At 64.5% G+C, this 15,045-nt stretch overlaps 1 protein-coding gene across 1 annotated transcript; it reads left to right on the top strand.

The window, feature by feature from the left end:
• Positions 1-4,359: 4,359 nt before the first annotated feature.
• TBC1D21 (TBC1 domain family member 21) lies at positions 4,360-14,118 on the top strand. The gene is made up of 11 exons (XM_062204879.1): positions 4,360-4,419; positions 5,324-5,431; positions 5,541-5,644; positions 7,047-7,141; positions 8,648-8,758; positions 9,738-9,838; positions 11,839-11,935; positions 12,051-12,151; positions 12,971-13,087; positions 13,469-13,552; positions 13,980-14,118. Exons 1-11 carry the CDS (start codon positions 4,360-4,362, stop codon positions 14,010-14,012), a joined length of 1,011 nt encoding a protein of 336 aa, XP_062060863.1. The 3' UTR covers positions 14,013-14,118.
• The last annotated feature ends 927 nt before the right edge of the window (positions 14,119-15,045 follow it).

Below are 15,045 nucleotides of genomic sequence, written 5' to 3'. Positions count from 1 at the left end.
GTGTGACAGAGGGGAGAGCCAGGCAGGTGTGTGTGACGGGGGGGGGGGGGGGGAGAGCCAGGCAGGTACGTGTGAGGGGGGAGAGCCAGGCAGGTGTGTGTGACAGAGGGAGAGCCAGGCAGGTGTGTGTGACAGAGGGAGAGCCAGGCAGGTGTGTGTGACGGGGTGGGGGAGAGCCAGGCAGGTGTGTGTGACGGGGTGGGGGAGAGCCAGGCAGGTGTGTGTGAGGGGGGAGAGCCAGGCAGGTGTGTGACGGGGGGAGAGCCAGGCAGAGCAGGGAAAGTGCCCTGGCTGGGTGATCCCAGGCGAGGAGCTTAGCTGTCTCTGAGTGCTGCTGTTCACAGTGTGTTCAAAGCTCGCACGCACGTAGGGGGCGTTCAGAAAGTTCACGGGAAGTGAAATAAGTTTATTTTGGAGCAAAAAAAAAAAAAAAAAAAAAGAATCCCTGTAATCCGTGCACGGTTGTTTCTCAAATGCATTTTCAGATGTATACAACAAGTGTCTAATAAATGCATTTTCAGAGGTATACAACAAGTGTCTAATAAATGCATTTTCAGATGTATACAACAAGTGTCTAATAAATGCATTTTCAGATGTATACAAGTGTCTAATAAAAGGCAGCTGTGGCAGAGATGTCCTGAGAAAAGAGGGGGCTCTGGTGTGCAGTGAGCAGGGGGCGTGGCCAGCAAGACAGGCCTGGCCTCGGCCCCGCGCCTCAGGGCCCTGGGCTTGGTGGGGTGGGGGGCAGACGGCAGGGAGGACAATGAGCAGGGCGCCTTGGGTGGCAGAGCGGGGCCAGCTGGGTGGCAGCTCCCAGCCCCCCTCGGCCAGGCACCTGTCTTGTCCGAGTTGCTCCCGTGGGTGACTTCTAGCAACAAGACCACTGGCTGCAAGGTGGGCTCACCTAGGCCATGGCGGGGAGCAGCATGGCACCCCAACTAGCCCGCAGGACTTCCAGGGCGGCCAGGCCCCTGCTGCGGCCGTGGGGGCTGTCGACAGCGGTCCCAGAAGAGAGCTGTCTCTGCTCTCCTGGCCCCTGACCCGCTCCCCTCTGGCTGGTCTCCAGCCTTGTGGGAGACACCAGGCTGCAAGGTGCCAGGGCAGGAAACCCAATGCAACAACATACACTCAGCGGGCGTCGAGGTGCAGGGGGTGAGCCACCCACGTTTCATAGCAGAGCGCCGGTTCAAGTCCCATCTGCTCTGCTTCCAATCCAGCTCCTGCTGGAGGATAGGATAGCCCTAGGACTGGGGCCCCTGACACCCACGTGGGAGACCCAGATAGAGTTCCTGGCTCCTGGCTCCAGCCTGGCCCAGCTGCATTTGGGGTGAGAAACCAGCAGATGGAGAGCTCCCTCTCCCCCTCCCCCTCCTCCCCCTCCCTCTCCCTCCCCTCTCCCCCTCCCTCTCCCTTCCTCCCCCTCCACCCTCCCCCTCTGTTCCCCTCCTCCCTCTCCCTCCCCCTCCTTTCCTCTCCCTCCTCTCCCTCCCCCTCCCCCTCTCCTACACATTCTGCCCTGTCACTCTGCTTTTCAAATACATACATACATAAGTCTTGTTTAAAACCTGAACTCACCCTGGCTCTCCCGCAGGAGGGGAAAGGAGACAGTCCGTGCAGTTTTAGCAGCGAAGCTCCGTGGCTCTTCGGAAGGAAGCAAACTCCGTTGTGCGTGCTTTACATCAGGAGTTGCTGGCCCAGGTGGAGACGGCGTGAGCAGGGGTCCTGTGGGGGGCTGCACGGAGCCCTGCCATGGGTGCTGCGTTGGCGTGAAGGGCTGGGCCGCCTAGGGGTTGACTCTGGCCTCCTCCTCTCCCTGGAGCCCAAGCAGGAAACGACCAGTTCCTGGGGTCTCTGACCTCCTACCCGGAGGATCCCCCCTGCCTCGCGGAAGCAGCGGGCCCCTCGGTGCCAGTCTGGCACCCCGCGGTGATCTGTGTGCCGAGGCGCGCCCGTCATCACAGCGGGGGCCCCCAGGCTGGCACTGGCTGCCCGGCAGTGGGCTCCTCCCGCGTCAGGACCCGTGGTGGGCTCTTGCTCAGCCCTTGGGTCCCGGGAGCTGTGGCCTCTCCCTGGAGCGCCCGTGCGGATGCTCAGGCTTGGGTAAGGGATGGGATCAAGCTAACGCCCCCTGAGGAGGAGCCCTCCCCCCACAGGGGACAGCAACTGCACGGTTACAGGTGTCGCCAAGATGTCACCACGCACCACTCACACAAGCCTGGGGACACAGTGCTTTCCTCGCAGACGAGGGACAGGGCGGGGTCAGCGTCCACAGTGGGTGCTGGAGCCCCCGGCCGGGAGTCCCATCTGGAAGCTGCCACAGGGCACGGGTCTCCACGGAAAGGAGCCCCTCCCCCCTCCTCACCTGGAATGGGGTTCACGGTGAGGCTGGCCAGGTGCCAGGTGCCGGGTGACGCGGGGACATAGGCAGGGCAAAGGCTGGCCGAAAGCCTGAGCAGGAAAAGGTATCCCCACCCGGGACGCTAAGTCCCGCCCCCCACGCAAGCCGTGGGCCCGGAGTCTCCTTCCATGGGAATGGCTCAGGGCCCAGGCCGCGCCTGTGAGCAGGTGTGGAGAGAGGCGTGCACCCGACAGCTTTCCCCGGCTCTGGGGCTGATGTCACACTGCACATGGGTGGCAAGGTCAGGGTTTGGACTGGGCCTCTTGGGCTTTCTCACCACAGCTCACCCCGTGTCTGAGGGTGAGCGCCCCCCCTGGCATCCTGCTCGGCTGCCCTCCCCTCCCCCCTCACTACCCGCGGGACAGGGGCTTCCCCCACCCCATAACATCTTTAGTGCAAAGCCCAAGAACAGTATTTAAAGACCTGGGATTCTGGGGGCTGGCGTTGTGAGGTCGCAGCAGCTAAAGTGGCTGCCTGTGGCGCCGGCTGCTCCTCTTCCGATCCAGCTCTCTGCTGTGGCCTGGGAAAGCAGTGGAGGATGGCCCAGGTCCTTGGGCCCCTGCACCCACATGGGAGACCTGGAAGAATCTCCGGGTTTTGGCCTGGCCCAGCCCTGGCCATTGTGGCCATCTGAGGAGTGTGAACCACTGGATGGAAGACCTCTCTCTTTTTTTCTCTCTCTCTGCCTTTCAAATAAATTTTTTAAAGGACTCGGTTTTTTAAAACTTTATGTGATGTATTATTTTTTAGAAACGGCACATGTAATCTCTTGCAGGAATCCGTGCGTGGCAGGGGTGCGCATCAAGCCCTCAGTGTGGGGTGGGGGCACCGCGTCTCCACGTGGCTGCTCCGAGAGCCTCCCTGAACCGGCCGGGCGATTCCCGGGACGGCCACGCAGAGGGCAGAGGCAGGCCCGGAGCTGACCTTCTCCCAAGTTCACGCCAGAAGCCGTGCGGGATCCCCCTCCCCTCCCAGGGACAGACTGCTGCGAATTCCCAGTTATCTGCAGTGTGGTGGATGCTGACACATCCTGACGGCGCGGCCGTGAGAGCCAGGGGCTGGCTGGGCTCCCCTTCCAGGGCTGGGGCCTCTGTGGCTGGGCGGGGGATTTCAGGTCCAAGTTCAAATGCCAACCCCAGCTCCTGATTCCATCTGGGCTCCTCTAATTACAACAGCTCCCAGTGAGGAAGGCTACATCGCAGTCTGGGCCGCACTTCAGGTGGAGACGTGCAGGGCGGAGCCAAGAGGAGGCACAGCCTCTGAGCACCTGCCACAGGCAGGCATGGGGTGGAGGTGGGCGTGCCCCATCACGCCATCCAGGAGGAAGAGAGAGAAGAGAGAGGCCCTCACTTGTCCTCCCACCCAGGTGACGGGGACGTCTCCCATTCCGGGACGGGGCTCAGCGATAAGTACACCTGGTCTCCGAGCCTGGATCAAACCCCGAACCCACCGAGGAGCCACAGCCAGAGCCCATCCCCGGCCCCCCAGCCCACAACCCCGGAGCTGCAGCTTTGAAAGTGGCCGCCGAGGAGCCTGCAGCTGGGGTTCTGCAGCTCCTCCAGGTTTGGGTTCTGGTCTGGCAGAGTCAGCGGCTAAAGGGGCTTGGAGGAGGAGCTGGAGAAGCCCACCGTGACCCGCCCCGCCCACACAGACCCCCACAGCCTCAGGACCCACCCTCCGTTGCACATCCCACCCCTGGGAGACCAGTGGGGTTAGCGCCTGTGGCTCCCAGGTGTGTCTCACACCACATTCTTGTGTTCCGGGGCCATTGTGACGACGGCTCCGGGGGCCCTGTGATGCGCAGCTGACTGGCTCTGTGCCCTGGGGGAGGTCAGAGAGGCCCCGTTCCTCTTGGGAAGAAAGCCCATCCCCTTGCACGGAGTGTCCCCGCTAATTAAGCGTCTCCAGGGCTCCACGTGGGCTCTGGCCGGAGGCTGCTTCACAGACACCCTGCAGGGACCATGACCACTCTCTCCCCAGAAAACAGCCTCTCCGCCCGGCGCTCGGCTTCCTTCATCCTAGTGAGTGCCCCGCTCGGCTCTGGGGGCCTCCAGGCCCTGCCTGCTGGGCGGGAAAGGGGCTGGGGTGGGTGCTGCACCTGTCTTCCCATCCGTGCCAACCAACATCAGGACCGGGACACCAGAGCCCTCTTTTACCTCCCCTGCAAGCCAGAACTCAATGGCCTTGCAGATGCTTTCTGCCAGCAATTTCGGTATGCTGCCACCAGGTGGCAGTAATGCTAGCGTGAGCAGGTGGATCCAGACCCAGTGACTCAGATCCACGCAGTATCTCTTTAAAATCCTAAGACCTATCATGAGCCTGGCCAACCTCAAGTCAGATTCATCCTAGTGATTAAGAGAGTGATACACAAGGGCTCAGTGGGCGCCTCTCCTTGAGCTCTCACGTGCTTTGTTCCACGTGATCTCCGGGCCTGGATTATCTCCTGTGTATCTTTCTCCACGGCTCTGAGCCTACAGAAGCCAATAACAAGAAAGCAAGCTGTCCCTCGGCGTGTGCCATGCATCGTCTTCACAAACCCGTCATGCACAATGCTGCACCCTCCTCGAATAAACCGGGACACTGCAGCCCGGAGGTGCCGAGCCTTCTTGCAGGCGCCCGGCTAGGAGGCGGCAGACCCCAGCCAGGTCGCTCTTCCTAGCCAGGGGCGCTATGTCTGAACCTGCAGCAGGTGGCATCCCCTGGGTGTGTGGACGCCACGCCGATTCCTGGGCCCCAGGAAACTGCAGATGGCGCCCAGAGCCCTGCAGGGGTCTGGACACACAGCTGGCCTGAGTGTCCCCGGTCTTCGTCGGGACTCTGCCGAGCATGCGCCAGGGCCTCTGCCGGGAATTTGCAGGACGGATCTGCAGCCGCGGGCCCAGCCCCGGAGCTTCACTCCGAAGCCCCACCTTCCTGTCCTCACAGGTGAAGAGGAAGCCGCCCATCGACAAGACCGAATGGGACAGCTTCTTCGATGAGAACGGCCACTTGGCCAAGTCCCGGGACTTCATTTGCGTTAACATCCTGGAGAGGGTACGGTCACCCCGCGCCGCCCCGTGTGGCGGTGCCCCGGGCCCGGAGGGCATGGATGGACAGGGGCCGGGCGGGGCCCCACCTCCTGACCCGCTGCCCCCCATGCCAGGGCCTGCACCCCTTCGTGAGGACGGAGGCGTGGAAGTTTCTCACGGGCTACTACTTGTGGCAGAGCTCCCAGGACGAGCGGCTCACGGTGGACAGCACGAGGAGGTAGGGGCCCCTGGAGGGGGGCAGGTGCTGCCCTCCCCACGCGAACCCCTCCCCCTTCCCCACCCCTCAGGGAGCTCCTGACCCTGGCCCTGCGCACAGCATGTACAGCCGGTTCCTGCTGGTGCTTTTTCTTCTTGGCTCTGCGGCCTGCCCAGCGAGCACCCCGCCTGCATTTGCACACCTCCCACCCTTGGCTGGCACTTTCCGCTCCACCCACATGGCCTCCCCCACCACCTGCCAGGCACAAACCCAGCCTTTCCTTCCAGGCCTGGATGGGACAGGGTACTTCCTCCAGGCAGCCCTCCCAGGTGGACTCCAGGGCAACAAAGCACTGTGTTCAGTAGCTAACACACACGCACACACACAGGCTTTGAACTTGGACAGCCTTGGCCTGGGGAGCTGGCTTCATATTTAGCCGTGTGTACACTTGCCCAGGAAGTCTCCTCCCGCTGTCTCGTCTCCCAGTCAAATGGGAGCCGTGTGAATCTCACTGGGGGCTGGGGCGGCTGGATCGGGAAGTGCGAGTGAGGCAAAGGCAGTGCCCGGGGGAGGGACGGGACTTTAGGACCCGTGGTTTGCACCTCTCCCACGGCGGGCGTGGGCAGTGGGAGATTGGAGCCCGCCTCCTCCCGCCCAGGCTGCAGCAGTCGGGGCTGAGCCCCCCCACCCCCACCTCCACCCTCTCCAGACCTCTGTCACCAGAGGGCCCACTGTGGATTCCTCCCCATCAGAGGTGTGGGCCTGGGAGCCAGCGAGTGGGAAAGGTGCACACAGCAGGGCCAGCCAGGGAACAACCCCGAGCAGCAGGGCCGTGAGCCGGGCCGGGGCGCTCAGCCGCCCTGGCTGTAGCCGCCGCCCATTCAGCCCACGAGGAGCCGGGCGACGCAGGCTCCAGGGCTCATTCTCCCACGTCCTTCCTGACGCTCCGGCGAGGACCCCCTGCCCTCCCCCGGCAGCGTCCTGCTCCTGGCGGCCCTGGCGCTCCTTGGCTGTGGCTGCAGCCCACCCCACACACAGCGCCGGCCCCCAGAGGGTCTCATCTCAACCGCCCTGCCACGACCCCGTTTCCCACTAAGGCCGCAGTCCCAGGCATGCGCTGGGTTTCTGGAGGGCGCCATGCAGCGCAGGAGGACAGCACAGAACTCCGCCTCCCCCAGGGCGTGGCTTCTGAGCCGCAGGTGCAGGGTGAAGCCCACTCTCCAGACAAGGGCACTGAGTCTGAAGAAGGGCACGGGGCATCCCCGAGGCCGGGCCCCGGGGACAGACCCGGTTAGCAAACCCTGGGGCCGGGGCACGGGGCTGTGTGTGCGGGCGGGGGCAGCCAGTGGGGCGGGCACGGCCTGGCACGTGGCCGCTGCTCCAGGGCTCCCCGACTTGTCCGGCCTGCGTTCTGTCCTCACAGGAAAAACTACGAGGCCTTGTGCCAGGTGTACGAGAGGCTCCAGCCTCTGTTGGAAAATCTGCACCGGAACTTCGTAGAGACTCGGAATACCATCGGTGAGCAGCGGCGGGCGGGCAGGCAGGGGGACGCAGGGGGAGGCAGGGGAGGCCTCGGCACTACCCCGCCCCCACTCGGAATACCATCGGTGAGCAGAGGTGGGGGGCAGCAGGGGGAGGCAGGGGGAGGCCTCGGTGCCACCCCGCCCCCACTCGGAATACCATTGGTGAGCAGAGGTGGGGGGGCAGCAGGGGGAGGCAGGGGGAGGCCTCGGTGCCACCCCGCCCCCACTCAGAATACCATCGGTGAGCAGAGGTGGGAGGGCAGGCAGGGGGACGCAGGGGGAGGCAGGGGAGGCCTCGGTGCCACCCCGCCCCCACTCAGAATACCATCGGTGAGCAGAAGTGGGGGGGCAGCAGGGGGAGGCAGGGGGAGGCCTCGGTGCCACCCCGCCCCCACTCAGAATACCATCGGTGAGCAGAGGTGGGAGGGCAGGCAGGGGGAGGCAGGGGGAGGCCTCGGCGTCACCCCGCCCTCACTCGGAATACCATCAGTGAGCAGAGGTGGGGGGGCAGCAGGGGGAGGCAGGGGGAGGCCTCGGTGCCACCCCGCTCCCACTCAGAATACCATCAGTGAGCAGAGGTGGGGGGACAACAGGGGGAGGCAGGGGGAGGCCTTGGCGCCACCCTGCTCCCACTCAGAATACCATTGGTAAGCAGAGGGGTGGGGGGCAGCAGGCAAGGGGGAGGCCTCGGCGCCACCCTGCTCCCACTCAGAATACCATCGGTGAGCAGAGGTGGGAGGGCAGGCAGGGGGAGGCAGGGGGAGGCCTCGGCGTCACCCCGCCCCACTCGGAATACCATCAGTGAGCAGAGGTGGGGGGGCAGCAGGGGGAGGCAGGGGAAGGCCTCGGCGTCACCCCGCCCCACTCGGAATACCATCAGTGAGCAGAGGTGGGGGGGCAGCAGGGGGAGGCAGGGGGAGGCCTTGGCGCCACCCTGCTCCCACTCAGAATACCATTGGTAAGCAGAGGGGTGGGGGGCAGCAGGCAAGGGGGAGGCCTCGGCGCCACCCTGCTCCCACTCAGAATACCATCGGTGAGCAGAGGTGGAGGGGTCATGCAGGGGGGAGGCAGGGGCTAGGGGCAGGGGGAGGCCTCGGCGCCACCCTGCCCCCGCCCCCTCCTGCACATGTCCAAGGAAGTTGTCTTGGTGTGGGCCTGAATCGTGCCAGCCCAGCCTGGGCTAATCCACCCACCAGGGCCTCCCTGTGGGGTCCCCCGGCCACCTGCTGCTCTTGCTCCCTCATCTTCCTCCCTACACGACCTTGAACTCGGCTGGGTTTGAGTTGGACAGGGAGGTGGGCATTCCTGGCTAAGGGAAAGATTTAGGGGGTGCAAAGAGACACAGCTTGGGGGTGGAGAGGGGCTGAGCCTGGGGGAGCCGGTGTGCCTGTCCCAGCCCCGGCCCCAGGCCTGCCCCCCCAGGAGGAGGGGACCCACTCAGCCACAGCCCCTCTGCTGCGGTGACCCGGGGCTGCCTGCCTGTCTCTCACTCCCAACCCAGCGTACGACATCAAGAAGCTCTACGACAAAGACCCCCTGGGGAACGTCCTCGTGGACAAGAAGAGACTGGAGAAGGTCCTGCTGCTGGGCTACGTCTGCAACACCCAGGCAGGTGAGCCAGTGGGCGGGTGGGCCAGCAGCCAGGTGGGCCAGTGGCCAAGTGAGCCAGCAGGCAGGTGGGCCAGCAGCCAGATGAGCCAGAGGCCAGGTGGGCCAGCACAGGTGTGCCAACAGGTGAGTGAGCCAGTGGCCAGGTGAGCCATCAGGCAGGTGAGCCAGCAGCCAGGTGAGCCAACAGGTGAGTGAGCCAGCAGCCAGGTGAGCCAACAGGTGAGTGAGCCAGCAGCCAGGTGAGCCAGAGGCCAGGTGGGCCAGCAGCCAGGTGAGCCAGCAGCCAGGTGAGCCAACAGGTGAGTGAGCCAGCAGCCAGGTGAGCCAGAGGCCAGGTGGGCCAGCAGCCAGGTGAGCCAGCAGCCAGGTGGGCCAGCAGCCAGGTGAGCCAGCGGCTAGGTGAGCCATCAGCCAGGTGAGCCAGCGGTGAGCCAACAGGTGAGTGAGCCAGCAGCCAGGTGAGCCAGAGGCCAGGTGGGCCAGCAGCCAGGTGAGCCAGCAGCCAGGTGAGCCAGCAGCCAGGTGAGCCAACAGGTGAGTGAGCCAGCAGCCAGGTGAGCCAGAGGCCAGGTGGGCCAGCAGCCAGGTGAGCCAGCAGCCAGGTGGGCCAGCAGCCAGGTGAGCCAGCGGCTAGGTGAGCCATCAGCCAGGTGAGCCAGCGGTGAGCCAACAGGTGAGTGAGCCAGCAGCCAGGTGAGCCAGCATCCAGCTGAGCCAGTAGGCAGGTGAGCCAGCATCCAGCTGAGCCAGTAGGCAGGTGGGCCAGCATCCAGCTGAGCCAGTAGCCAGGTGGGCCAGCGTCCAGGTGAGCCAACAGGTAGGTGAGCCAGCGGCCAGGTGGACCAGCGGCCAGGTCGGCCCCTGCACTGCCTGGCCCCTCCTGCTGACAGAAGGTGCCCCCTGACCAGCCTGCCCCCACAGAGTGCCCGCGGCCAGGGGAGCCCCTGCACGAGGTGCCCCTGACCAGCCTGCCCCCACAGAGTACCAGCGGGGCTTCCACGAGATGGCCATGCTCTTCCAGTTGATGGTGGAGCACGACCACGAGGCGTTCTGGCTGTTCCAATTCTTCCTGCAGAAGACGGTGAGCAGGGGCCCTGGGCTCAGGGACCCTCCCATCCTCCCCGGGCAGCCCCAGCCACTCCCTGCAGCCGCCAAGCAGCCACAGAGCAACCTGCGAGGGCAGCGCCAAGCCCAGGGGATGCGTGCCAAGAAGGAAGCAGGCCTGGGTCGGGAAGAGGGTGGGGGGCCGCTGGCCAGGCTGCGGTGGCACCGGCTGCCAACACCCCTCCCCAGCCACGCTCCCAGGGCCCCCGGAAGGAAATCCAGTGACCCCGCCTGGCACTCAGGGCCTCCTCCCTGCAACTGCCGCTCACTGCTCCTGTCATGGGGCCAGCGCTTCAAGCGCATGGGGCCACGGGGCACCCAGGTTGGGGGGCTTGATGGCGCTGCTGCCTGGAGCAACCTCCCTGGACAGCCTTTCCTCATGACCTCCCAGAGGCTGCCAAGAGCCCCCCTCACCCCTCTGTCTTCACCAAATGTTCTTGCTGCACCTTTCCCTGTCCTGATTGGCTCGGGCCAAAGGGTGTGCATGGGATAACTGAGCTTTCATGATCGGGAGCCACGTGAGAGACATCTCTGCGCCCCGGCCACACACACCCTCACATGCACACACACCCTCACACGCACACACACCCTCACACACACACGGACACACACCCTCACATGCACACACACGGACACACACCCTCACACGCACACACACCCTCACATACCCTCACATGCACACACACCCTCACATGCACACATACACACACCCTCACACACCCTCACATGCACACATACACACACACCCTCACACGCTCACACCCTCACATACACACACCCTCACATGCACACAAACGCACACACCCTCACATGCTCACACCCTCACACGCACACACCCTCACACGCACACACACCCTCACATGCACACACACCCTCATACGCTCACACCCTCACATGCACACACACCCTCACATACACACAAACGCACACACCCTCACACCCTCACACGCACACACCCTCACACGCACACACACGGACACACACCCTCACATACACACACACCCTCACACACCCTCACATGCACACACACCCTCACATGCACACCCACACACGCACACACACCCTCACATGCACACCCTCACATGCACACACCACACACGCATACACACCCTCACATGCATGCACACCCTCACATGCACACACATAGACACACACCATCACATGCACACCCTCACATGCACACACCCTCACACGCACACACCCTCACACACCCTCACACACACACCTACACAAGCACCCAGAGATGCACACACGTGAGAGTGCTTCATAAAGCTCATGGGAATGGAATGAGAAGTCTCGGGGTGAGTACTTGGCCAAGTGGTTACGATGCCGCTCGGGATGCCGGCATCCCACATCGGAATCCTGGAGTTTGAGTCCCGGCTCCTCTGCTCCCAGTCTGGCTCCCTGCTGACTTGCACCCTGGGAGGTAGCCATGATGGCTCAAGTACTTGGCCCTGCCACCCACATGGGAGACCTGGATGGAGTTCCCGGCTTCCAGCTTCAGCCTGGCCCAGCCCTGACTATGGTGGTTATTAGGGGAGTGAACCAGCAGGTGGAGAAGCGCTCTCTCTCTCTCTCTCTGATTTTCCAATAAACAAAACAGACAACTAAACATTTTAAACACCGTATTTTCAAAGCAGCATTTATTAGGGTGTAAGAAGTATTTGAAATCATGCGCACAGGGGTCTTGAAAAAGTCCATGGCCAATGGCTGTGCACTGATTACAAAATACTTCTTGCACCACAATAAACCGATTTTTAAATTCCATTTTCCATGGCAGCCCCTCCCTCACTTTCTGTGAGGTCTGTGAAGCCCCCGGGGTGCACCCTGGGGTCACGGCGTCACAGACAGAGCCCCGTGCACACACGCACACGCAGCCATGCACAGACACGTGGGGCCCGGGGCCTGGGGCCAGGGAGGGAGCCGGGGGGTGCAGGGCTGGCGCCTGAGCGGGGACCCGGTGCCCGGCCTTCGCAGGAGCACAGCTGTGTCATCAGTGTCGGGGTCGGCCGGAACCTGGACATGCTGAGCGCGCTGATCGGCTTCCTGGACCCCGTGTACGCCGAGCACCTGAGTCAGTGCCGCCCGCGCCTCCGGGGGGCGGGGGCAGCGGGGCAGCAGGGTGCGTCTGGACAGGGGAGCCGACACTCGGCCTCCGCTGACCCTGGCCTCTGCCTCCCTCCCCGCAGAGGGGAAGGGCGCCGGGGCCGTGCAGTCCCTCTTCCCCTGGTTCTGCCTCTGCTTCCAGCGCGCCTTCAAGTCCTTCGACGACGTCTGGAGGCTCTGGGAGGTGAGGCCCGCGGGACAGGCCCCTCCGTCCAGGGGCGGGCTTCTCCCATCCTCCCCGGCTTGGGCGGGACGCAGCTCCGGAGCTCGGCTCTCGCTCGGCCGGCCACCCTGCTCCCCCTGGCGGGAGCAGCCGGAACCTCAGTTTATCAGTCGGTTCGTCCCTGCAAAGGCCCCCGGGCTGGGCGCCCTGCAGGGCAGTCAGCGGCCCGCCGCCCGTCCCCACGGCACCACGGCACCACGGCTCGCCCCCTGCCCGACCCAGCGCAGCGCTAACCTAGCACCCTGTGTCCCACGCGTCGACCCTCACCCACTGGGCCTCTGGTCTCCAAGCCCAAGACCATGGCCACCCTCAGGCCTTGGTGCTGTCCTGAATCGCTAAATTCCCAGCAGCCCTTGCTTTGCCAAATCTCCACTCCAAGGTTCCAGGCGGCTTCCCAGTCCCTCTATGTCCTGCTCCTACCTGCCCCATCCCTCCGTCTGGGTCCCTAGTAGCCAACGCACACCTGCCTGCCTGAATGACTGGGGGGTGGATGGATAAGTGATGGACGGATGGATGGGTGGGTGAGTGGGTGGGTGGATGGGTGATGGACTGGACGGATGGGTGAGTGGGTGGGTGGGTGGATGGTTGATGGACGGATGGGTGAGTGGGTGAGTGGGTGGGTGGGTGGATGGGTGATGGACGGATGGATGGGTGGGTGGGTGGGTGATGGATGGATGGATGAGCAGTGAGGGCCACTGCACGGGCCAGGGGATAGCTCTCCACACCCAGGGTACCCGCCGTCTGCGGCCGCAGGGCCCAGGCTGAGACAGGTGCCTGCAGGTGCTGCTGGCAGGGAAGCCCTGCAGGAACTTCCAGGTGCTGGTGGCCTACAGCATGCTGCAGATGGTGCGAGAGCAGGTGCTGCTGAACAGCATGGGCGGGGCCGACATCCTCCTGGTGAGTGCCCCCCCAGCCCTGGCGGGGCCAGCACGGGCCACACAGCACGCATGTGCAAGCCTCCCCACACGCCCACGCCGAGGCACGGGGAAGCCCAGGTCCGGGGCTGTCTGACCTCTCGGCCCTGGGACCCTCCCGTGGGGGACGCTTAGCGTCTTCCAACACCTCCGAAAAGCACCTTGGTGTCTTCAGTGGCCCCCAGTGGCACCCCAAGTCCTCCTAGAAGCCTCGAGACACTCGCAGGGTGGAACCCAGGCCTCCCCGGAGCCCAGGCCACCTTTGCCCTGCCCGGAACACGGACGCCCTGGAGGCCGCCCGCTGCCGAGCGCACAGGAGGGCGCGTGGACCTCACTCGCCTCCGTCCCCTCCTCTCCCGCCCAGGCCTGCAACAGCCTCGTGGACCTGGACGCCGACGAGCTAATCTCGGCTGCCTGCATGGTTTACGCTGAGCTCATCCAGGAGGACGTGAGTTGCCCAGGGAGGTCTCCTCCCTTCCCCCTCCTCCCCTCCTCTTCCCCCCTCCCCTTCCCCCTCCTCCCCTTCCTCTTCCTCCTCCCCTCCTCCTCTTCCCCCCCTCCTCCCCTTCCTCTTCCTCCTGCTCCTCCTCTGAGAAGCCTTCCCTGACCTCCCCAGCCAGCCCACAGCAGGTGCACCCAACTTCCGACACAGGCTCCCAGCCACCACCCTGTGGAAGGTGGTCTGTGTGATCTCCCCGCTGTGTGCAAGTGGCTCCTGGGCAGGCTGCACTTCCCGAGACCTGGCCCTTACCCCTCCACCCCTGCCTGCACCGCAGTGGCTCACGGGAGATCGCTGGCTGCTGGCCGGCCAGGGGGTGAGGAGTGAGAGCCTCGGGCCGGTGTCTGTCCCCTGCTGGAGCCCTTCTCTTGCCCAGGTTCCCCAGCCGTTGAAGGACTTCCTTCTCTGAGGATGCTGGGGTCCACAGAGGACGGGCGCCCCCAGGACAGACGGAGGCACTTCCTGGGACACGAGGAAGAGGACCCAGCCGATGGGGCGCGGGGTGGGGGAGTATTTAATACAGCCGGACAGAAGCCCCCCGGAGTGGCGGTTTGTGACGTGAGGGCTGAGAGAGGGTGGAACGAGAGGGAGAGACGGGTGAGCAGGACCCTCAGGAGGCTGAGGGGCTGGGGGCGGGCAGAGGCTGGAGCACAGCTGTGAGGTCAGCAGCTCGTCTCCCGCCGAGCTCCAGGGCTACAGCACGTGCCTGTCTGGGAGCAAGTGCCTAGGGGCCTTCCAGACTCCCGGGGAGGCCATCCTGGGACTCATGCACACTGGGACCCAGGTCCCCAGAGGAGGGGCTGGCTCCCCACGCCCCGCCCACTGATCCCCCAACTCCCAGTGCACCAATTGTCCCCCTAGAGCTGCCCCCTGCTCTGTGGAGGGGCACAGCCCAAACCCCTGGTCAGCAGGTCATCCCCCCCCCCATTTCCAAGTCTCCTCCATAATGGCAGCTTCTGCTCTCAGCCCACGGCCCCGTCCCGGGACTGAACTGTGCCTGCCACACTCACGATCTCTCCAAGCCAGCATCTTCACCCTCCCTGGGGCTGGGGCACTTCCCACCTGCCCGTCTCCCCAGGCTCTGGCACAGCCCCAAGCTGCTGCCCGGCTGCCGGAGGGGCGTGCTATGGGTGGACATGCAGGCTGACCCTGCAGAGGGCTTGGGATGGCTCGTGCCCACAGCTGCTCAGCACACACACACACACACATGTACACGCACGTGCACGCACGCGTGTCCCCCCGCTGCGAGCCAGGGAAGAAGTGACATCAGAGGGGCCAGGCTCCCACCCCAGCCACACCGCTGGGAGTGACCTGAAGCCGGCATGAGTCCCCTCGCTCAGAGCCCAGAGTCCTTGTCATCCAGTGACGTCCACTGAGAGACGTGGGGGAGGAGGCCCTGAGATCCCAGCCTCGTCGGTTTGCCCATGACCGGGACTGTCGCC

Source organism: Lepus europaeus, chromosome 11 (genome assembly GCF_033115175.1).
Source record: "Lepus europaeus isolate LE1 chromosome 11, mLepTim1.pri, whole genome shotgun sequence".
NCBI classification, from domain to species: Eukaryota; Metazoa; Chordata; class Mammalia; order Lagomorpha; family Leporidae; genus Lepus; species Lepus europaeus.
Note: the sequence above shows the minus strand (reverse complement) of the source record. Positions and strands in the feature narration are given on the sequence as shown.